This window comes from Silurus aristotelis (genome assembly GCF_946808225.1).
Source record: "Silurus aristotelis genome assembly, chromosome: 5".
Taxonomy (NCBI): domain Eukaryota; kingdom Metazoa; phylum Chordata; class Actinopteri; order Siluriformes; family Siluridae; genus Silurus; species Silurus aristotelis.
This window is the reverse complement of record NC_139578.1, coordinates 29,048,213-29,070,684: the sequence shown is the minus strand read 5'-3', so window position 1 is coordinate 29,070,684 and position 22,472 is coordinate 29,048,213. Positions and strand designations below refer to the sequence as shown.

The 22,472-nt window shown below is 36.4% G+C and overlaps 1 protein-coding gene and 1 long non-coding RNA gene across 2 annotated transcripts in view; one reads left to right on the top strand and one right to left on the bottom strand.

Moving 5' to 3' along the window:
* foxf2a (forkhead box F2a) overlaps positions 1-3,198 on the top strand; it is a 4,745-nt gene extending 1,547 nt beyond the window's left edge. The window contains exon 2 of the mRNA XM_083542900.1: positions 2,463-3,198. Within this exon, the coding sequence (XP_083399026.1) occupies positions 2,463-2,653 (191 nt within the window). The 3' untranslated portion in view covers positions 2,654-3,198. The remainder of the gene's footprint in view (positions 1-2,462) is intronic.
* Positions 1-21,898, bottom strand: part of LOC310726928 — an 83,058-nt gene extending 61,160 nt beyond the window's left edge. The window contains exons 1-2 of the long non-coding RNA XR_014533878.1: positions 21,710-21,898; positions 21,513-21,617 (exon numbers count right to left, since the gene is read on the bottom strand). This is a non-coding gene — a long non-coding RNA (uncharacterized lncRNA). The remainder of the gene's footprint in view (positions 1-21,512; positions 21,618-21,709) is intronic.
* Positions 21,899-22,472: the final 574 nt, after the last annotated feature.

Sequence of the window (22,472 nt, the reverse complement as noted above, 5' to 3'; positions counted from 1 at the left end):
TAATTTTTTTTTACCATAAAATTAAAGGGAACGAAAAAAAAAAAAACCATTATAAATGCCTTCCGAAAAACAACACAAATTAAACTGACTTTTAAATTTAGAAGATATAAAATTAATTAAGTAAAATTTGTTTTCATTTTTAAAACCAAGATTTTCTTCCTCTCTATCCGCGAGTGCGAGTGTGTGTGTGTGTGTGTGTGTGTGTGTGTGTGTGTGTGTGTGTGTGTGTGTGTGTGTGTGTGTGTGTGTGTGTGTGTGTGTGTGTGTGTGTGTAACAAGACATTTGGTCTCAAAGGGCTTGTAGCCATGATATTAGTTCCTGAGCTGAAAAATTCAAGACAGAGATATCCTACAATAAAGAATAGACTTTCCAATTTATTTATTTTATTTTTTTTTTTACAGATCTACATTTTGTATTTGATGATGACTGGAACATTACATTTTCAATTAACATTATACACTTAAAAAATATAATCAGATTAAATGATCAGTTTGAGACATAATCATGATTGGGAAACTAGCAATGATTTTTTATACGTTGTGCTAAAATTTGTTCGCTTGATGACATTTGCTTCGACCTCTTTAGTGAGCACTTAGGTATTTTCTGATAATAGCCTTCCTCACCATCCTTTATTAACCCCCAGCCCTCAGGGTTATAAAAACACTGCTTTATCCAAGCAAATCAGGGGCTAAAAGCCCAGCAGCGAAGCAGGCTGAAGTGGATTTGACCTCCCGGGTGGTTGAAGGTTGCTCGATGGTGGGGTGATGGGGTTTTCCACTGGCTTAGGGTCCTGTTCAAATGTATATAAGGGATAATTTAACTATGTAAGGACACAAACACTAGTGTGGGCTCTGGAAGCCTTGTGTCTGAGCTTCTTAATGCCAAATAAGAGCTGCCAATCACTTGGAATGTTGTTTTATGAAAGTCAGGCCCAGTAAAGCCAGATAAACCATGTAGGGGGAAATAAAAACATAGCACCATGCAACAAACCATCACATAGGATCTAAAGTTAGGCATACACGATACAATAAAATACCATTATGCGATTTACACACAAAAACACTAGGAAATTAAGAAACAAAATCACTTTGTCTATATAGCATGTAATCAAAAAAAGCAGTTAATCACACAATTATATTTTGAGATGTGGAGTTCAAGGCTACCAGGATCTCAAATACCAAAAGATCTTGAGATTGAGTGACAACCTACATCATAGTCAAAAGTTTAATCTTCTACATGTATAAGTAAATCGTAAATCTATCTTTTTTTATATATATATATTGGTTATGACGTTGGCTGTGGGGTAGAAAGCAATGTCTAGCATCATTTTCTTTGTTCCATCTTGAACGCACAAGCCATCAATTGACCGAATTATGCCGCAATAAGTCTTGAGCTACAGCAGAGCTCTGGGGAATGAATAATAAACAATGTCGAACATTGTCACGTAATTTAATAACATGTATATTAAACATTTTAAATAAATGAGCACGGTATGAATTCCTTGCTGAACCAAAACAGATATATTGATTGCATAACAAAACCATACTGGTGCAAATAGTATGGTTTTATATTATAGCGTGTGTGTGTGTGTGTGTGTGTGTGTGTGTGTGTGTGTGTGTGTGTGTGTGTGTGTGTGTGTGTGTGTGTGTGTGTGTGTGTGTGTGTGTACTGTTCGTGTTTTCTTTTTCAGAGAGCCATAGGTTAATAAACCCAGTTTAACTAAAGACCTCTTCTACCAACCACCTTCTTATCTTTATTTGTGAATACACTGCAAGATCTGAAGCTATTCCAATCTTAATAGCAATTAAAATTATTTTATTAGATTTACGTCCTGTTCATGATCCTAAAAACATTCCTGAATGCTGTAAAATGAAAACTATGAGGGCTTTGAGTCTGGATTTAAGTTTCAAACCCCAAACAATAAAATGCTAATATTTCCTCATCAATAATAATAAAAAAAAACCTCAATCAATTGATGAATCAATCTGTCAAAAAAATAAAATCAATTTAAAATCAATTAAAAGCAGCACTTTTGCCCATATATTTTTATTTTACCTGCACGGAAAAAAAAAATAATAAAAGAAAAAGAAAAGAAAAATAAATAAATAATAAAATAAAATAAAATAAAATAAAATAAAATAATAATAATAATAATAAAATAATAATAATAATAATAATAATAATAATAATAATAATAATAATAATAATAATAATACATTTTAGATAACTCACATATTACAGATTACTTTACTATATTATGTATTCCATCATTAAATCTAAGCATGTTATTACAAATAAATATGATTTCTATTAACAATTCATTTATTTCTGTTGATTTATTTCGTTTCGTTTAAAATGGGATTATACTCAAATCTGAAGCTAAAACAGATCGATATATGAATTCATATTTTATGACGTGTGTGCAGTAATTGATCACATGATTGTGGGTTTTTGGTTGCAGTGGGAATCCCTCGTTATCAGTCTCATTCCTCTCCAGTATGCGACCGGAAGGACTTTCTGTTGAACTTTAACGGCATCGCCTCGTTTCACACGAGTGCTGGAGGATCTTACTACCACCACCATCACCACCACCATCACCACCAACTCCACCATCAGGGGATATGTCAAGACATCAAGCCGTGTGTGATGTAGACCAACAGGCAGGACACACCAGTGTGGAGACTGATATGTACAGTATGTATATGGACTTCTGAAATATAAATGATGGAAAACCATAACAGTGTTATAGTTATTACTAGTCTCACACACGCGCGAGCGCAAAGATGATGGTGGAAATGCTGCTCACTGACTTGTAAGAATGAAGTCAATTGTCTGAAACGCATAGCACTTCCAAGAGAAAAAGGAGAGAAATAAAAAGAGAGACTGAGAAACATAGTTCTCTCTGCAATTTCCAGGTTTCTTCTCTTGGAATATCCTATATACTGATTTTTGTTGTTGCTGATTTTTTCGCAAGGCTGTAAATGATCACCAGTGACTGCACTTATTATCCTCCAGCAGTATGTTTCCAATCACTGTGTTCAAAATGTAACACAACCCGCAGGTGCTGTCGGGAGATTTCTGCCCCCCCCCCAAAAAAATACTCCCCACCCGCATTTTCTGTACATTTCAATAAAAGCTTAAATATGTAAAATAATAAAAATACAAACATACAAAAAAATACTTATGGATGTCTTGAAGCTTTTCTTTCATTCGAGATGATCGATTGGGTTGGAGATGTTTCAATGGATCAGGAATGCTATTTTATTAAGTGGAGAAAAGAAATAATTTGTTTGCTGTTTAAAGGTCAAATCATGGCTGATATACGTTTTTTCTTTTATTTCCTTTTTTTTAAAAAAAATATATATAAATATTTAGTGAAAAATTTGAAAAGATCTTTTGTTGATCATTGTGTTTTATCTCCTAAATGTTGGTGTTTCTGACAGTACGATTTGCTTTATGCGTTCAAATATTAATTCATATGAATTTGTTGATTTTACAGTTTGGTGGGTTTCCTAAACTTCATCCTTCAGAAACGCGCATTTGCTCGTCATTCATTTTTAAACTGATGTTTTATTGAATCATGTAAACACGTCTTTTTTTTTATTATTCCCGTTGATTGGATTACAATGGGAACGATTTCATACAAGTGAATAGAAAGCAGAATAGATGTTTTTGGGGTGTTTTGTTTTTCTGCTCCTCTTTTTCTCTTTCGTCTTTTTTCTTTTTTCTTTATTATGCAGACTCGGACAGTTTGACTGCTTCAGTTTGCTGCAAATCCGACAAACTGTAATGCTGCTCTGATAGGACCCGGATTTAAGTGTTTAAAACTACTAATTAACTTCATTAAATCTGAATTTAAGTCGTCCCAATTTATAAATACTGGGCTGATCACGTGATCGCTTGATCAGATCTATTACATTCTAACATTTTAGGCTCTTAAAATTAGGAAATTGGAGACGTCTTATTTATTTATTTATTTTTTATTCTATTACAGACTCGGTATCAGATCAGACAGTATCAGATGAAATTTATTATTGACTCGGTATCAGATCAGACAGTATCAGATGAAATTTATTATTGACTCGGTATCAGATCAGACAGTATCAGATGAAATGTATTATTGACTCGGTATCAGATCAGACAGTATCAGATGAAATTTATTATTGACTCGGTATCAGATCAGACAGTATCAGATGAAATGTATTATTGACTCGGTATCAGATCAGACAGTATCAGATGAAATGTATTATTGACTCGGTATCAGATCAGACAGTATCAGATGAAATTTATTATTGACTCGGTATCAGATCAGACAGAATCAGATGAAATGTATTATTGACTCGGTCTCAGATCAGACAGTATCAGATCAAATGTATTATTGACTCGGTATCAGATCAGACAGTATCAGATGAAATGTATTATTGACTCGGTATCAGATCAGACAGTATCAGATGAAATGTATTATTGACTCGGTATCAGATCAGACAGAATCAGATGAAATGTATTATTGACTCGGTATCAGATCAGACAGTATCAGATCAAATGTATTATTGACTCGGTATCAGATCAGACAGTATCAGATCAAATGTATTATTGACTCGGTATCAGATCAGACAGTATCAGATGAAATTTATTATTGACTCGGTATCAGATCAGACATATCAGATCAAATGTATTATTGACTCGGTATCAGATCAGACAGTATCAGATCAAATGTATTATTGACTCAGTATCAGATCAGACAGTATCAGATCAAATGTATTATTGACTCAGTATCAGATCAGACAGTATCAGATCAAATGTATTATTGACTCGGTATCAGATCAGACAGTATCAGATCAAATGTATTATTGACTCGGTATCAGATCAGACAGTATCAGATGAAATTTATTATTGACTCGGTATCAGATCAGACAGTATCAGATCAAATGTATTATTGAGCTCTTATATCTAATAGGCATTAGTCTGTGTTATTGCTGCACCCAACAGAATCCAAATCAATAATTTATTAACACGTGGATCGATAACTAATATGCAAAATACTTCATAACATAACAATTCAAGATATAATATATATAATATCTTTAAATGTTATTGTACAGATGAAAATACTCAGATATTTAAATACTAAATAAATCTGCACTGAGGATTTACTTGAATTAAAGGGTAAATTGAAGTCCCTCTAAAAACCGTTTGAAAACCAATGATCTCCACACACACACACACACACACACACACACACACACGCACACACACGCACACACACGCACACACACGCACACACACACGCACACACACGCACACACACACGCACACACACGCACACACACGCACACACACGCACACACGCACGCACGCACGCACGCGAAACAATCAAGAAATACATTTTCGAAAGTATAGCACTAAAACACATTAGAACTTAAGGGGAAAAAATACATCACCTTTTTACAGTATGGTTTATTGTATTTTTTATAAAAATGAAAGAAACATCACATATATCATCCTGAACCTTCCTCATCAGTTTTGCATCACCGACAATAATGATTTAACCAAACGCTGTGAAAAATTAATAAATAAAAGAAAATCAGCAAACTATTACATTTGTTAAATAAATTATATTGAAAATAAAATTTGAAAATTGTAACTATGCAATTGACATATTTCAAAAGGAATTTATATATAAACTACGGATCTATCTATCTATCTATCTATCTATCTATCTATCTATCTATCTATCTATCTATCTATCTATCTATCTATCTATCTATCTATCTATCTATCTATCTATCTATCACACAGACGCACACCTTTCATACTTTGGTGTAAAACCTCTCGTAGAAAAACTGAAAGACTGAAGGACACATTACTCTACTTTCATTTACGGTTAATTATAATATCAATGGGGGCAAATTCCAACTTAAATATTGATATAAATAGTCATTTAATTTGAGCCCCAGTCTAAAAATATAAGATTTTCTTGGCAAAGACACATAAGCTATGATCTGCATCATCACGCTTAAATACAATTTCTGGATAATGACGGATACTGCGAACAATAAGCAGTTTATTGAGCTTCAGCACCACCTTGTGTTCGAATAAAAAAAAAGGAAAAGAAAAAAAAGAACTATTTGAAATGGGAATTAGTGTGTTGCACTGCAAATTCAGGCCATAATTTGGTTTAATTTGGGTTATTTGGTACTGCAATAATGTAATATATGGTCAAAAATATTTGAACATCCTCAACTATACCACAATATGTGTTCAATCCCACAGAGTTGGAAGCACACAGTTTTTATAGGACGTCTTTGGATGTGGTAGCATGAAATATTCCATTCACTTGAACTTCCAGCATGAAAATGCCCCAGTGCACAAATCCAGCTCCTTTAAGATATACTTCACTTGGGTCGGAGTGGAAGATCTCCTGCTATAGAGCTTTGACCCTATTGAACACAATTAAAGTGAATGCTGACTGCACCCCAGACCTTCTCGCCTCACCTACATTAGTACCTGACCTTACCCATGTAGCTGAATGAGATCTCACAAATCTCTACAAAATCTAGTGGAACATCTTCCCAGAAATGTGAATGTTAGTATGACATCAAATTTGGACTAAAGGTATGTTAATAAATTACAGTATCCAGAACCTTTTGGTTATATAATGGGTGTGAGTCTAATTTTGACATGTTGACTCTTAATGAAGAATTTGGGTAGGATAGAAAACAGGCGAGAAGATCAGACTCCCTCACCCCCACAGTGTTGTTATAGTATTTTAATAGTAATGTATGTAATTTCATGCTAAGTTTTGCATATCTGCTACCCTAACCCTACCTTGGATGGGTTTTTCTTGTATATAAGATCATTGGTCTTAGTGGGACTTCGTGGTAAAATGAAGGTAAAAGGAATACAAATAAAACAACGCTAAAGTAGTTTGTCAAATTCATCTTGTGCCTTTAGCAAAATTGCCACATCCACCAAAATCCTCCATGTAGCTCACGATTAAATATTTACAATCACTGAATCAATCCGGATACTGTTTACCAGCACCACATTAAAATTTACCAGTATCTGGGAGGTGGGAGTTTAGCGGTTAAAGCATTGGACTTTAAATCAGAGGGTCATGAGTTCAAATCCCAGCCCCTGAGCAAGGCCCTGAACCCTGTAACTGCTCAGACATAAATGGGATTAGAAAATCTGCCAAACATGTAAATGTAAAAGCGATTAAACTGACCATGTTCAACCAGCCAATAAGAATCAAGTATTCAGACTGACCAGAGTATAAATATATAGATTTGTGTAACAGGATACAAGATGTTTTATTTAATGGTTTATATTCAATCGAATAAATAATAATCCGCTATGAACTTTATAGATATAACACAAAAATATATTGATTATATAAACACAACATTTATTTTATTTTAGTGCTTATTTAGACTCAACTGTATAACATGAGCCTGCAATATTTATATCAGTGTTTGTATGCTGAGGCAGATCCTGAGCGGAAAAACCGTTTTGTAGTGTTCTAGCTCCATCTAGTGGTTTAGTGATGGTATACATTCTAAATCCTGTTCGTTTTGCACTATTTCTGGACATTGTCTCGAATCAGCTTTACAGAATGTTAGAATTATAGAACAAAAAATAACTAAAATGTATGTGTATTTATCCATGGGGCAACTGTGGCGAGGAAAAACTCGTATATCAGATAATATGTGGCTCAAAAGGAAACATTTTGGGTTAACTGGGTTACACCGAAAGAGTGATAATAAATCATTAAAATGTTTAAAAAAAAAAATCATGAGCAGCAAAGTGTATAATTATGAGTAATGTGCTTTCGACAGTCTTCTACAGTCAGTTGGATTGTGCATCCAGGAGGCTCCTGAGATCTGAGAACATTAGAGATTCACATCAACGCCTCCATGCCAGAGCCTTTGAAATTTGTAAACAAATGATGAGATTTTCTGTTGTTGTTTGTATGTAACCTCAAAGACTGTAAGTCAACACAAGAATTGAAAATCATTCAATTTCAAGACCCAAACCAAATTAAATTCAGCCTTGTACAAACCCGATTCCAAAAAAGTTGGGACACTGTACAAATTGTTAATAAAAAAAGAATGCAATGATGTGGAGGTTTCAAATTTCTATTTTTTATTTAGAATACAACATAGATGACATACCAAATGTTTAAACTGAGAAAATGTATCATTTTAAGGTACAAAATAAGTTGCTTTTGAATTTCATGGCATCAACACATCTCAAAAAAGTTGTGACAAGGACATGTTCACCACTGTGTGGCATCCCCTCTACTTTTTATAACAGTCTGCAAATGTCTGGGGACTGAGAAGACAAGTTGCTCAAGTTTAGGAATAGGAATGTTGTCCCATTCTTGTCTAATACACGCTTCTAGTTGCTCAACTATCTTAGGTCTTCTTTGTCGCATCTTCCTCTTTATGATGCACCAAATGTTTTCTATGGGTGAAAGATCTGGACTGCAGGCTGGCCATTTCAGTACCCGGATCCTTCTTCTTCTACACAGCCATGATGTTGTAATTGATGCAGCATGTGGTCTGGCATTGTCATGTTGGAAAATGCAAGGTCTTCCCCGAAAGAGCCGACGTCTGGATGGAAGCATATGTTTGTTCTAGAACTTGGATATACATTTTTAGCATTAATGGTGCCTTTCCAGATGTGTAAGCTGCCCATGCCACATCCACTCATGCAACCCCATACCATCAGAGATGCAGGCTTCTGACCTGTGCGCTGATAACAACTTGGGTTGTCCTTATCCTCTTTAGTCCGAATGATATGGTGTCCCAGTTTTCCAAAAAGAACTTCAGCTTTTGATTCGTCTGACCACAGAACAGTTTTCCACTTTGCCACAGTCCTTTTTAAATGAGCCTTGGCCCAGAGAAAACGCCTGCGCTTCTGGATCATGGTTAGATATGGCTTCTTTTTTGACCTATAGAGTTTTAGCCGGCAACAGCGAATGGCACGGTGGATTGTATTCACCGACAATGTTTTCTGAGAGTATTCCTGAGCCCATGTTGTGATTTCCATTACAGTAGCATTCCTGTATGTGATGCAGTGCCGTCTAAGGGTCCGAAGATCACGAGCATCCAGTATGGTTTTATAGCCTTGACCCTTACGCACAGAGATTGTTCCAGATTCTCTGAACCTTTGGATGATATTGTACACTGTAGAGGATGATAACTTCAAACTCTTTGTAATTTTTCCCTGAGTAACTCCTTTCTGATATTGCTGCACTATTTTTCACCACAGCATTGGGGGAATTGGTGATCATCTGCCATATTGACTCCTGAGAGACACTGCCACCCTGAGAGGCTCTTTTTATACCCAATCATGTTGTCAACTGACCTAATAAGTTGCAAATTGGTCCTCCAGCTGTTCCTTATATGTACATTTCACTTTTACATAAAGTACATAGCCCCTTGTTGCTACCTGTCCCAACTTTCTAGAGGCGAATCATTGATGTCACGTGCTGTTTATTGTTAAATATGAGACTGCGTGCTATATTATATTTATTATTTATAATGTATAAAATATATAATTATATTTATTAATTTATATATTTATTTCATTTAGCAAATTTTCATGATTTCATGCCTTATCATTATCATTATTATTTTTATATAAATTGCAGAGCCATTTTGAATAGATATGCCTTTTTAAAACATTTTTTTATTCAGTATCCATTTAAAAATATATCTGGTGATTAATCGGTTATCGGCAGGTTCGATCCAGAGTAGCTATCGTATCTGTAAAATCGGTCGACCTCTCCTTTAAAATATATAGAACTACAGGTAGCGTATGCAGTATTTAATGGTATTGTTGCTGTACAAGTAAAGACACACTACAAAGTTGTATGAATTAAACTTTTATGCATAACTTTCTAGCTAACAAACCTACCAGGCTACTGAAATCCCATCTGAATTAGCTTAGCAACTATCATTATCTATTGTTATGTAGATGTGTTACATACATTGAGATATTCATTAGACATAGAGCATTTTTCGATAAGCAGTGTCGGCTGAATGTATACTATTCATTTGCGTGTACTTTTTAAAGTATAATTTTAATAACAACTTTATTACTACTTAATTATTACTACTGTAGCAGTACTTTTACTTTTTATATTGGCTGTAAATGATCAGTTCCCACGAGTGTGCAAAAGGAAAACTGCAATTAGTATTGCAAAAAAGAAGCAAAATCAATGGTTACATAATAATAATAATAATAATAATAATAATAATAATAATAAAGAAGAAAAAGAATAGGAAGAAAAAGAATAAGTAAAAAAATAAATAAAAAGAAGAACAACAATGAAATAAAATTTTTTTTAATTTTCCATGTGTAAATGAATTGCAGTGCCACCTTTTGGCCAATTTTAGTTAATGCATGCTCTTCATATTGCCTATTGGCTATTAGACTGTGATTGCCAACTAATTGTGTATTAAGATGTTTTATAATTGGTCCAGGTAACACGTGCCAGGGAAGATTTCCAACCATCAAGTTCCTAATCAATTAAGTTTCATTTATAGCGCTCTTCAAGGTGAATCATGAAATTTAGGAGCAAGTTTTGGGTAAAGTCTAACCACATGTATTCTTACATCATAAACTGCAATTGTGATCACAGAATAAAGCTTATTCTATTGCATATTAGGGAAGACCTGGATATTTTAAATCATAAAGATACAAGTTGTGATCTTTGGTACAAAATGGTACAATATCCAAAGGAAAAAAAAAACATCAATGGAGCAACAGTTCTATAGGAGGAAGTGCCTTGTCGAGAAGATATACCAGAGGAAAATGACCAGATTGGTTCGGGCTGTCAGGAAAGATATAAGCACTCACAGAACGCACAACACATCAAACCTTGAAGTAGATGGACTGCAACAAAGGAAAGCCAACATCAGGTTCCAATCTGCAACCATCATGGGAGCAGACTCACTGAAACTGGACAGATGAAGACTGGAGAAAGACCAGGTGATTATTATACCTTTTCTCTTCCTTATGACTTTATCAAAAACCACTTACAATTTTCTCATTTATACAACTGAGCAGTTGGGGGTTAAGGACACAATGGCTGACGATGACCAAATTTTAAAGGGTTCATCTTCTTTTGTATTATTTTCAAGATTGTAATTAAATACTGAAGCCATCCTACTATGAAAGAACACATATGATAAAAAAAAAGTATTAAACAATGAATATGTTTTATATTTCAGATTGTCCGAACTAGCTACATTTAGCTTTGGTGAGAGCTAGCCAACCTCGTAGCATTCTCTCGTTAAAGTTCAAGTGGCAGACATTGTTCATTGTTCTTCATTCATTGTTCTAAAGAGACTGCAAGAGTCAATCCTTCATGGTCGAATTGCATCAAAGAAGCCAGTGCTTCAGAAGAAGAACAAGCTGAAATAAATTGCTTGTGCCAAGAAACTTAAGGAGTGGACAATAGAACAGTGGAAATCTATCCTTTGGTCTGTTGAGTCCAGATTTGAGATTTCTGGTTCTAACGTTGTCTTTCTTAGACATATAGAGGGTGAAGAGAAGCTTCCTGAATGTCCCACTGTGAAGCATGCAGGAGGAGGCGTAATGGTGTGGAGATGCTTTGCTGATGACATAGTTGGTGATTTAGTTAAAACTGAAGGCACTCTTATCCAGCATGGCTACCACAGCATTTTGCAGTGACATGCCATCCCATCTGGTTTGCAATTAGTTGGATTATAATTTGTTTTCCTACTGGACAATGGCCCCAAACACACCTCTAGATTATGTTAAAGCTATTTGCCCAATAAGTGATGGAGTACTACATCAGATGACCTGGCCTCTACAATCTCCCAATCCAAATCCTTTTATAATGGTCTCGGATGACCAGAGAGTGAAGGAAAAGCAGCCGACAAGCACTCATCACCCCTGGAAACTATTCAGGTTTGTCGGAAAACCATTCGAGGTGACTACCTCATTAGGTTGACTTAGAAAATATCAAGTTGTCCTCACAAGCAAAATGTAAAAATATAAAAAATTCTGGGTTGTTATTATTATTATTTTTTTACTTCATAATTTCATACACATTCGTTCAGGGTGGATGACTTTGGTATAAATGTATAATGTTGAGAAGAAGAAAAAATCAAGAAGAACCACTGAAAAGGTGTTTTCAGGCTTTTGACTGGTGCTGGACACTAATATATATAGAGCTTGCAAAAGTTTTAAATAAAAAATGCGAGAAGTCTGAAGGCTTTAAAATATAAAATTGTTAATTATTTATTTGTTTTATCAATGAATAAATTGGAAAGAAAATTAACAGAACATAAATCTAAATCAAATTAATATTTGGTGTGACCACCACTGATCCATGCATTTTTACACTTGAACAAAGTCAGGGATTTTGTAGGATCAGAGTCATGTGTATGATTAACCAGTTATACCAAGAAGGTGCTATTGATCATTAATTTCATATGTAGGTTGAAACACAGTCATGAGCTGTAACAGAAGCAGCTGTGTAGGAGGTTTCAAACAGCCAAACTCTGCTACTAAAGCACAGTTGTAGACGACAATTTTATGTCATGCATTATGGCAAGACTGAGCTTAGGAACAAACAAAAAAAAAGTTAATTTGGGAAAATTTAAAGCATTCATTTTAATTAGAATCGTTTATTAATTGTTATATTATGTATTGCTGTTTCTGAACATCATTTTATGTAAATAACAAAATATTTTTTTTTAAATTACTTTTATACACAAGGCTGAAACTACACTTCCGTATTCCCTTACAGTTTTAAACATATCGTCAAGAAACAATATACTGTCACCTAGTGGATAAAAAAGTAATTGCAAATTTCTGATTCTTTTTAGTGACAAGGTTTCAGGGTGTTCATAGAAATGCCCATGAATTTCTGTCGTTTTTTTTTCTTCCTTTTTTCTTTAGTACTGTTTATTTAGTTTTGTTTGATTTGACATAAAGCTCTACAGAGCATCAACTTAAATCTCTGACAGTTTGAATTAGAAATGTGTTTTCTTGACGTCTTTTTATGAACTTAAAGATTTAGATGTTAGAATGGAGAAGATATTTTTATGAAAGTAGCCCTTTTTTTTTTTTTTTACAATTAGTGTTCCCTGTGATGTAATAAATAAATAAATAAATAAAACACTGTGAGAGAGTATAGTCTACTATAGTCTATTCTCTTCATTTCAAAGTGTTACTCTTTACTTGGGTGCACTGCTTCTTGGAGTGAAAGTTTAGGTTAGAGTTTCTATCCAATCAGATTTCAGCGATCACATCATGTGCTGTTGGGGTCAAAGGAATCTATAATCCCCCATGCCTACTTAGAACAAAAAGTGCAGGATATTTGTTAAAACCTCAAATAAATAAGACACCAAAGCAGGGGGCAGAGTTTTCTCTTACAAAGCCCCACAGTTATGGAACAGCTTTCCAAATAGCAGTCAGGACTTAAACACAGTCTCAGTGTTCAAGTCTAGACTAAAAAAACCCCCATTCGTTTAGTCAATCCTTTTTTAAAAGGTGTTTTGAGGTAAACAGGCAGCTCTACAGAGATCATGGGTATAATGTATTTTGGTCTACTGGGCACACCTCCGTATAAAAGATGGCACTCGTCACAACATTCTGATAGAACATCTGCAGCAGCTGTTTGCAAATGTTGAAGTAAGTCACTGGGCCTACTGAAGTCCACCACCATCTTCCTGGTCTTGGTGGTTTTGAGGTGCAGGTGGTTGAGGTCACACTTGCAACAAAGTCCTAGATTAAGCTAGTCTCGCCAGATTCCCAATTTACACCCTGATAATAATGTAGTGTCTTTAACTTTTAGCAATAAGGATACTTAATGATCCATATTTTTTCTCTCCCTTTCACCCCTCTACTCTCCCTCTCTCTTTTTTCCTCTCTCTCTCTCTCTCTCTCTCTCTCTCTCTCTCTCTCTCTCTGTCAAGTTAAACATTCTCCTGAGGTACCAGTGACCAGTGTTTCTGTTCCATTCCTCTTCTCGGATCCGACCACTTCATCCCAGGGATGCAGCGCTCTGTTATACTGAGTTTCTGTACAATATTTATGGTTTCTACAGCTATACAGCTGGTTCCTTAACACACTTAATGATGGTAGTAAGAGGTGGGTTGATTCAGGCAAGACACCACTGGCCTTGGTGTGAAATGCATGGCCCGCTACTGGAATATAACCATATATTAAAGTATGGTATATCAAAGTAAAAAAAAAAAAAAAAAACATTTAGCTGCATACAGAAGCTGGTGAAGTATTTCTACAAATCAAGCACTCAGTTAAAAAGATGGCTACTTTTTAACTGAGCTGAAGGAGGAGAAGGAGAGGAGGAAGACATCTACAGAGATGGCAGGGAAAGGAGAAGTGTGGGAGAGTGGAGGTTCGGTTGGTACTTTAAATGTTGGTACTATGATGGGTAAAGGGAGAGAGGGAGCTGATATGATAGAGAGAAGAAAGGTAGATATGTTGTGTGTTTAGGAGACCAAGTGGAAAGGGAGTAAGACCAGGAACATTGGAGGTGGGTTTAAACTGTTCTATCATGGTGTGGATGGAAAGAGAAATGGTGTAGGGGGGATTCTGAAGGAAGAGTACAGTAAGAGTGTAGTGGAGGTGAAGAGATTTTCTGATAGGGTGATGAACGTGAAGCTGGAAGTTGAAGGGGTGATGATAAATGTCATCAGTGCCTATGTGCCACAAGTGGGTTGTGAGATGGAGGAGAAGGAAAACTTCTGGAATGAATTAGATGAAGTGGTAGATGGTGTACCTAGGAATGAAAGATTGGTGATTGGGGCAGATTTAAATAGGCATGTAGATGAAGGGAACAGAGGTGATGAGGAGGTGATGGTAGGTATGGATTTAAAGAGAGGAATGTAGAAGGGCAGATGGTGGTAGATTTTGCTAAAAGGATGGAAATGGCAGTGGTGAACAGTTATTTTAAAAAGAAGGAGGATCATAGGGTGAAGTATAAGAGTAGAGGAAGGTGCACACAGGTGGACTATGTTCTATGCAGGAGATGCAACCTGAAGGAGATTGGAGACTGTAAGGTGTTGGCAGGGGACAGTGTAGCTAGACAGCATCAGATGGTGGTCTGTAGGATGGTTTTGGAGGTAAAGAAGATTTAGGGAAGAGGTCAGACAGGAGCTTGGTGGTGGGGAAGAGGTGCTGAATGATTGGGTAACTACTGCAGGAGTGATGAAGGAGACAGTTAGAAAGGTACTTGGTGTGACTTCTGGGAATAGAAAGAAATACAAAGAGACGTGGTGGTGGAATGAGGAAGTGCAGGAAAGCATCCGGAGAAAGAGGTTGAAGAAACAGAATTGGGATCGACAGAGTGATGAGAAAAGTAGGCAGGAGTACAAGGAGATGCGGCAGCAGGTAAAGAGGGATGTGGCTAAAGCCAGGGAAAAGGCATATGAGGAGCTGTAGGAGAAGTTGGACACTAAGGAAGGAGAAAAGGATTTGTACCGATTGGCCAGGCAGAGGGACCGAGCTGGGAAGGATGTGCTGCAAGTTAGAGCAATAAAGGATGAAGATAGAAATGTGTTGACTAGTGAGGAGAGTGTGTTGAGAAAATGGAGAGAGTATTTTGAGCAGCTGATGAACGAGGAAAATGAGAGAGAGGTTGGATGGTGTGGAGATGGTGAAGCAGGACGTGGACAGGATTAGTAAGGAGGAAGTGAGAGCAGCGATTAGGAGGATGAAGAGTGGAAAGTCGGTTGGACCAGATGATGTCATGGAAGTTGAGAGGATGCCATAGGAATGGAGAAGGAGTGTGCTGGTATTGATCTTTAAAAATAGGGGAGATGTGCAGACCTGCAGTAACTACAGGAGAATAAAGTTGATCAGTAACAAGAAGGTAAGAAGGTGGATGAGAAGGTGGTGGAGTCCAGGTACCTTGGGTCAACAGTGCAAAGTAATGAGAGTGTGTTAGAGAAGTAAAGCAAAGAGTGCAGGCAGGATGAAGTGGGTAGAGAAAAGTGATAGCAGGAGTGATTTGTGATAGAAGAGTATCTGTGAGAGTGAAAGGGAAAGTTTATAGGACTGGCTCAGTGGCATTGAGTAAAAGACAGGAGGTGGAGCTGGAGGTAGCAGAGCTGAAGATGTTGAGGTTTTCATTGGAAGTGATAAGGATGGGCAGAATTATAAACTAGTTTATTAATGGGACAGTGCATGAAGGACGTTTTAGAGAAAAGGCGAGGGAGTCTAGATTTAGATGGTTTGGACCAGGGCCGCTGGAAGTAATTTTGAACAGGGGGTGCTGTGAAATTATTATTATTTTTTTTTTTGACAAAAAAAAAACCTATGAGCCTATGGGCCTATTTAGAATAAATTAAAAAAAATAACATAGGGCTGTGACAATGGCACTTTTTTTTTTTTTTACCACCGCGGTGGTAGTGGACCAAATACCGGCGGTGTTGCGGTGGTTGGGGGGTTGTTTTCAAATAATAAAAAAAAAACAACCCAAAGAAACAACACACTAAAGCCTGTAAAGCATTGAAATAAATATCAGTAAATACTGGTAACTTACATAATATAATAAAGTTGAATCCATTTAAAGAAAAAAAAAAAAAAAAAAAAACAGTTTTATATTTCCACACAAAGACGCGTTATAGCCTCCCGCTCTGCGCTTTGAGAGGGATGTGGAACACGAGCAGGAAAGAGACCACCGATCTCTTTTTCTGATATCTTCATGTTGTTGTAGAAGGTACAAAGAGCTCATTTTATCTTCCACAAGGGCAAGGCATTTAGGCTATGTTTGCGCGCTGCCAGAGAAAGCCAAACTAAAATCACCCGTGCGTGTGAAACGCGCTTTACAAACAAACTTGAAAAATCAATATAATTAAAATAATCAAAAAAATTAAATTAAAAAATACACCAAAATACACTTAATAGCCTACGTGTGTCAAAATCATTTCCTAAAATATTCATAAGGAATTTATAAATTGTGCAAAATATTTTTAATAGGCCTACATTTTTTTAAAATCTCTCTCTCGCCAATAGGAGGTGCTGCAGCACCCCCAGCACCCCACTTCCTGCGGCCATGGTTTGGACATGTGCAGAGGAGAGACACTGTGAAAGAGGCAGATGTAGAGGACAGGGGGTATGGAAACAGATGATCCGCTGTGGCCACTCACCCTACTCCAACAATCAAATTATATGGCAGAAAGAATAGTTAGATGTATCCAACAATTCCTGTGCAAAAAAAAAAAAGGCATTTAATAAATTCAAATTCAGAAAGACAACAGGTGCTATTCTGACCACGTGTTACCACTTCTGCGATTTCACCATAAACAGCAAGTTTGAACAAAGAGCACATGTGACAAAATTTGGCAAGTTCATAGCGATGCTGCAATGAGTCGTTCGCAGTGTTTTGAGTGGCATATGCACTTCAAGAATGGAAGAATGTCACTGGCACAAATGACCAACCCCCTAAAATGTTGAAACCGTTCAGCAACTTGTGCATGATGATCGTCGGAGAACAATACACATGATCGCACTTCTGCACCCACCCTACTGGCCAGATTTGGCTCCTGTGAACTTTGTCATCTTCCAAAAATAAACACCCAGCTCTAAGGTTGCTGTTTTGACACCTTCAAAAAGAAGACTTCCAGGACACGTTCCAGAGGTTTTAGCAACACTGGGAGCGCTGTATTGCTGTAAAAGTGGACTATTTTGAAGGTGATAGTGTGTAAACGTAGATAAATAAAGTACTTTCTTGTAAACAGAGCCAGTCTTAAAACTTTTTGATACCAACTTGTACACTTCATTCAAAACTAGCTTCATTAATTGTCAACTTTATGTGAACATTATGGACTAAACTTTTGAATTAGAGTTTAGTGTTGGAAAAGCTCTAGATCAGGGGTCAAACTTTTTAAAACTGAGAGCTACTTCTTGGGTACCGATTAATGTGAAGGGCTACCAGTTTAGAATGCTCTACAGTCTTGGCCTTTGTATCGCTTACCCGAATTACCGAAGCACTTGGTGTTTTGTTTAAGTTGAGTGGGTTGAATGATGCGTGTGTGATGTTTGTGTATATTCGATTTGTACGTTCGTTGTTTGGTTTTCGTTCACTGTTATTTTTTTCTTTCAGTTTCTTTAAGTTCTTTCAGTGTTTGTTAATTTTGTGATTACATTAGGTTGCGTAACATCTGTCTTACTTATATTGCTGATATTGGAATTTTTTTTGGTTGTGTACTTTGTGGGTGGGAATAAGGTCACTTTTCCTTTTGTTTTGTTTTTGTGTGGTTGGGGGGGTAGTTAATTGTGATTTGAAGTGTTGTTTTTTTTTTATTTCTGGAATTGTGCCTTATCCAATGTTTGGCATAACAAAACAAAACAAAAAACCCACCAAACAAACAAAAAAAGAATTAAGAACAAATTGTTTTGTATTTTGTTGTTGTTGATTGGTGTGTGTATTGTACTTTATTTCTTTATTTTTCCTGTTATTGTTATTTTTGTATTGCTTATTGTAATAGTGTTATTTGTGTGTATTTGGTGCATGGTAGCCGTGTCATTGGTCCTTAATAGAGCTCCTTGATGTGTCATTTGGTGTCAAGGTATTGTGCCCCTCATTTCGGTTGGCATCTTGAATCCTACATGTAAGGCAATTGGGTTACCTGAGATATTATTGTAAGCTGTGGGTTTTAAGGGGAAATGGTTTTATTACTAATGTTGAGCTCAATGTTTTCAAAATGTATCTATAATAAAGTTGTGACTTTACTTATATTGTGGTGTTAATTTTGTCTTTGCTTGTCACTTTCCATTTAGTTGGAAGCTCACCAATGGAGAGGTAAAGAGGTAGTAGTAATCATTAGTAATAGGTCAAGCCCGGCCACATGTGCATCTATCAACAAAAAAATCGAAAGAAAAAAACGTAATCATCCAAGTCAAGTCAAGTATATCAACCATATATAGCTGATATTGCACAGTCTGGAAGTGACGGCCTGAATGCTTCAGAACCGCTTCCCTGATTGCAGCAGGGTGAAGAGTGTAACACTGCAACACTGCTTCAAGAGGGCACAACCCCAGGAAATACAGTACATTCACATGTCAATAACAAACAAACATTCTTTATCCCTTAATACACTTACTCCTTGTCTTCTGGGGAGATGTATACAATGTATCCATAGCCATATATTTTCTATATATATCAGGGCTTGTACTAGGAAATATAATTTTTTCATCGAAAGCAAATGCATCACAGATAAGCTCTTTTCTGTAAATCCCAAACACTATGCAATGCTACTTGTGGCACAATTAATAGTGCTTTTGCATTACAAATTCATTAAATTGCCAATTGACATTGGTTTTAAGAAACAGAATTCCACAAATTGAAATTCATTTAAATGTGCCACAAATGTGCCATAACACAAGTGGTACACATCTAAATAATGTCCAGGAGACACACGCTGCATCCGTAAATCACTCACACCCCTCACACACATTCTTCACTTTTCTGCCGTCTGGAAAAAGGTACCAAAGATTTCACGCCCCCAAGTCCAGACCATGTAACAGATTCTTTCCACAAGCAATCAGACTCCTTAACATGAAGGGACTGGGCTGACACACACTTGAAAATCTGCAGTCAGACCTTTATTAAAGACTTTGTTACACTAGAGCTGTTGGTCTGAGGGTGGCCACCATTCAGCTTTTATATTAGAGAGCAGGGAATGTATCTGGCACAAAATGAAGACTTCTGTAGACCTGCCTTCAGGTAGCAAAAGCCTTTAAACCTGTAATCACCATTTTTGCCATTTGGCATCTAGTCCGTGATAACCAAGTTCTAAAAACTAATTTGTAGAAAGCCCAAGGGGAACGATGCTCCTTTCAGAGAATCTGACAGAACCTTTAAGGTTCTTTGTTAGAACTTGGGATTGTAGTGTCCTAAAATTGGTGTGAAAAATCCATTTGACCGTGTTGTGTTCAAGGCAATGAAATCTTTACTGTCTGGTCCAGTGGCTTATTTTGCATAAGACAAGGTGGATAGTCGCATGATATACTGGCCTGGGTATCCAACAGATCCGGCTCTATAGATAGCACATCTACATCCAGTCACTGGACAGCATCTATCTGACTTATTACTGCATGTACAGTGAGCACTATTTGATCTCAGCTCTACCAAGTTACCACTGCTGGGCCCTTTAACAACGCCCTTAACCCTCAAATGCTCAAATATATATAAACAGAGATAGTTGTACAGCTCTGGATAAGGTGATCTTCTAAATGCCATAAATCTAAACAAGATCTGCAAATACAGCAACATAAATCAATTCTGTCATGTGACCTTGTTGGAAGGCCTCAATATATTATGACGAAAAAGTAATTAGCTGACTCTGCAAACAAGAGGGTTGAAAACTACCATTTTATCATCTTTCCAATTGGCAAAACCTCTAAACCTCTAGCTACAGTATGTTTCCACTAAAAGTTGGAAGGACTAAAGATCATTCAACACTGCTTCAGCTGACAAAGAGGGGGACAACCCCAGAACATACATTCTCTTAAAAGTAACAATTGCAATTAAACAAATGGAAATCAGAACTTTAAATAACTTCCTAACTAAGGACTAACAAATATTCCATATCTCTTAATAGAGATACTCCTCGCCTTTTGGTGAGATGGCCAATGTATCCATAGTCATATTTTTTTATATATATATCCTGTATTAGAAAGTACCATAGGTTTTACAGAATCAACAGGTTTGATGTTTTCTGGATGTGTCAAACACTTTGTTTCTATTTGATGCTAAAATGTTGTGCAGTTTGAAATGTGATGCATGAAGTAGTGAGCTTGCATTGAAAATTCATTAGTATAGACATTTATAAAAAAAAAAACAAAAAAAAAACAAGATTTATACAAATTGAAATGCACTTAAACTGTTGGATTTATATGCACCAAGCCTCATTATCAATCTCCTTTTTTGAAACTTGTATTTATTTTAGAACTATAAGCTACTAAACTAACTTTTATTAAAGCTTTCTAAATACAATCAAAAAATATGCCATAAGTGTTATACAATAGTAATGGCCAAAAGAAGAGGAACTCATTGTAGTATCCAGGTGTCCAGGCCATCTATCTGGGTGAATGAAAACTACCATTTTATTATCATTCCAACTGGCAAAACTTCTACATTGTGTTTCCAGTAAGGGTTGGAATTCCGAAACGATACTGAATAAGACAATGTAGAAATACTTAAGAAGAAAGTAATATAATAAAAGTTAAAGTAGTGCTCACCTAATTGCAGCACATAGCAAAAGTGTAACCACTCATACACTGTTTTAGGAATTTATTGACTCTCTTGTAACTGTTATTGTGGCTTTAAACAAGAAATTCAGCATAATTTAAATCATGGTTAAACTGTTGATCCCCAATGAATGATTCACCTCTTACGACACTGGAAACACTTTGCTTGTACAGCTGATGAAGTATTGATGCCTAGACTTATAATGTCTTTAAAGTATTTTTGGAAAAAATAATCAGCTTGTTTTACCTGGACACTGCTCCAGTTTTGAGATGGATGGACATGTCGAAGTTGACAGGATTTTGGGATTCTTCTCAGCTTGCTGCAGCATACATGGTGAGTCTAATCCATTTCCTAGAGTACAGACCAGTCAGTAATGGTATTTATTTTATTTTAACTGGAAAGAAAACTAAATTATTGGTAATTATTCACAAGCTCTTGAGGACCTGGCTGAGATTTGTAAAATATGTTGAGAACATTGAAATTTCTGAGGTTCCTGAGAACTGGTTTGACATCCACCAATCAGGATACATTCATTTTCAGTCTAGCAGGCCATCTGATAAAATGGGGACATGAAACATGCAGAACTTAAGATTGCAAGTGAAGGCCAAGTATATGAGCAAACTAATTCATTCTACTAGCTACTAGAGAACACTAAGCACATTTAAAACAAACAAACAAACCTGGCCTGTTTCAAGTCAAGTCAAGTCAAGTTTATTTGTATAGCGCTTTTCACAACAGACATTATCTCAAAGCAGCTTTACAGAAAACAACAGTGAAGGTGAATGGTGTGCGTTTGTCCCTGATGAGCAGCCGTGGCGACAGTGGCAAGGAAAAACTCCCTTAGATGATATGAGGAAGAAACCTTGAGAGGAACCAGACTCAAAGGGGAACCCATCCTCATATGGGTGACATCAAGAGTTTGGTCATAAATCTTTCAAGAATACAGAACAATTTGTGATCATCATAGATCCAGCATCAGCTTCCCCATGCCAGGGCCTTTAAACACTCGGCATCTACTTCTCCATGATCATCCATAGGTCCATAATCTTCACGAGGTGGGACGTGACTGGAGCTGGCCAAACCTCAGGATGCCTCGGGATGGGGAGAGAAAGAGAAGCAGTGGAGAGGAATTAGCGTAGCTGCTGTTCATGATATTAACAGCACAAGTTGATAATGTGCATGTAATCATATATTCTGGAGCACAAG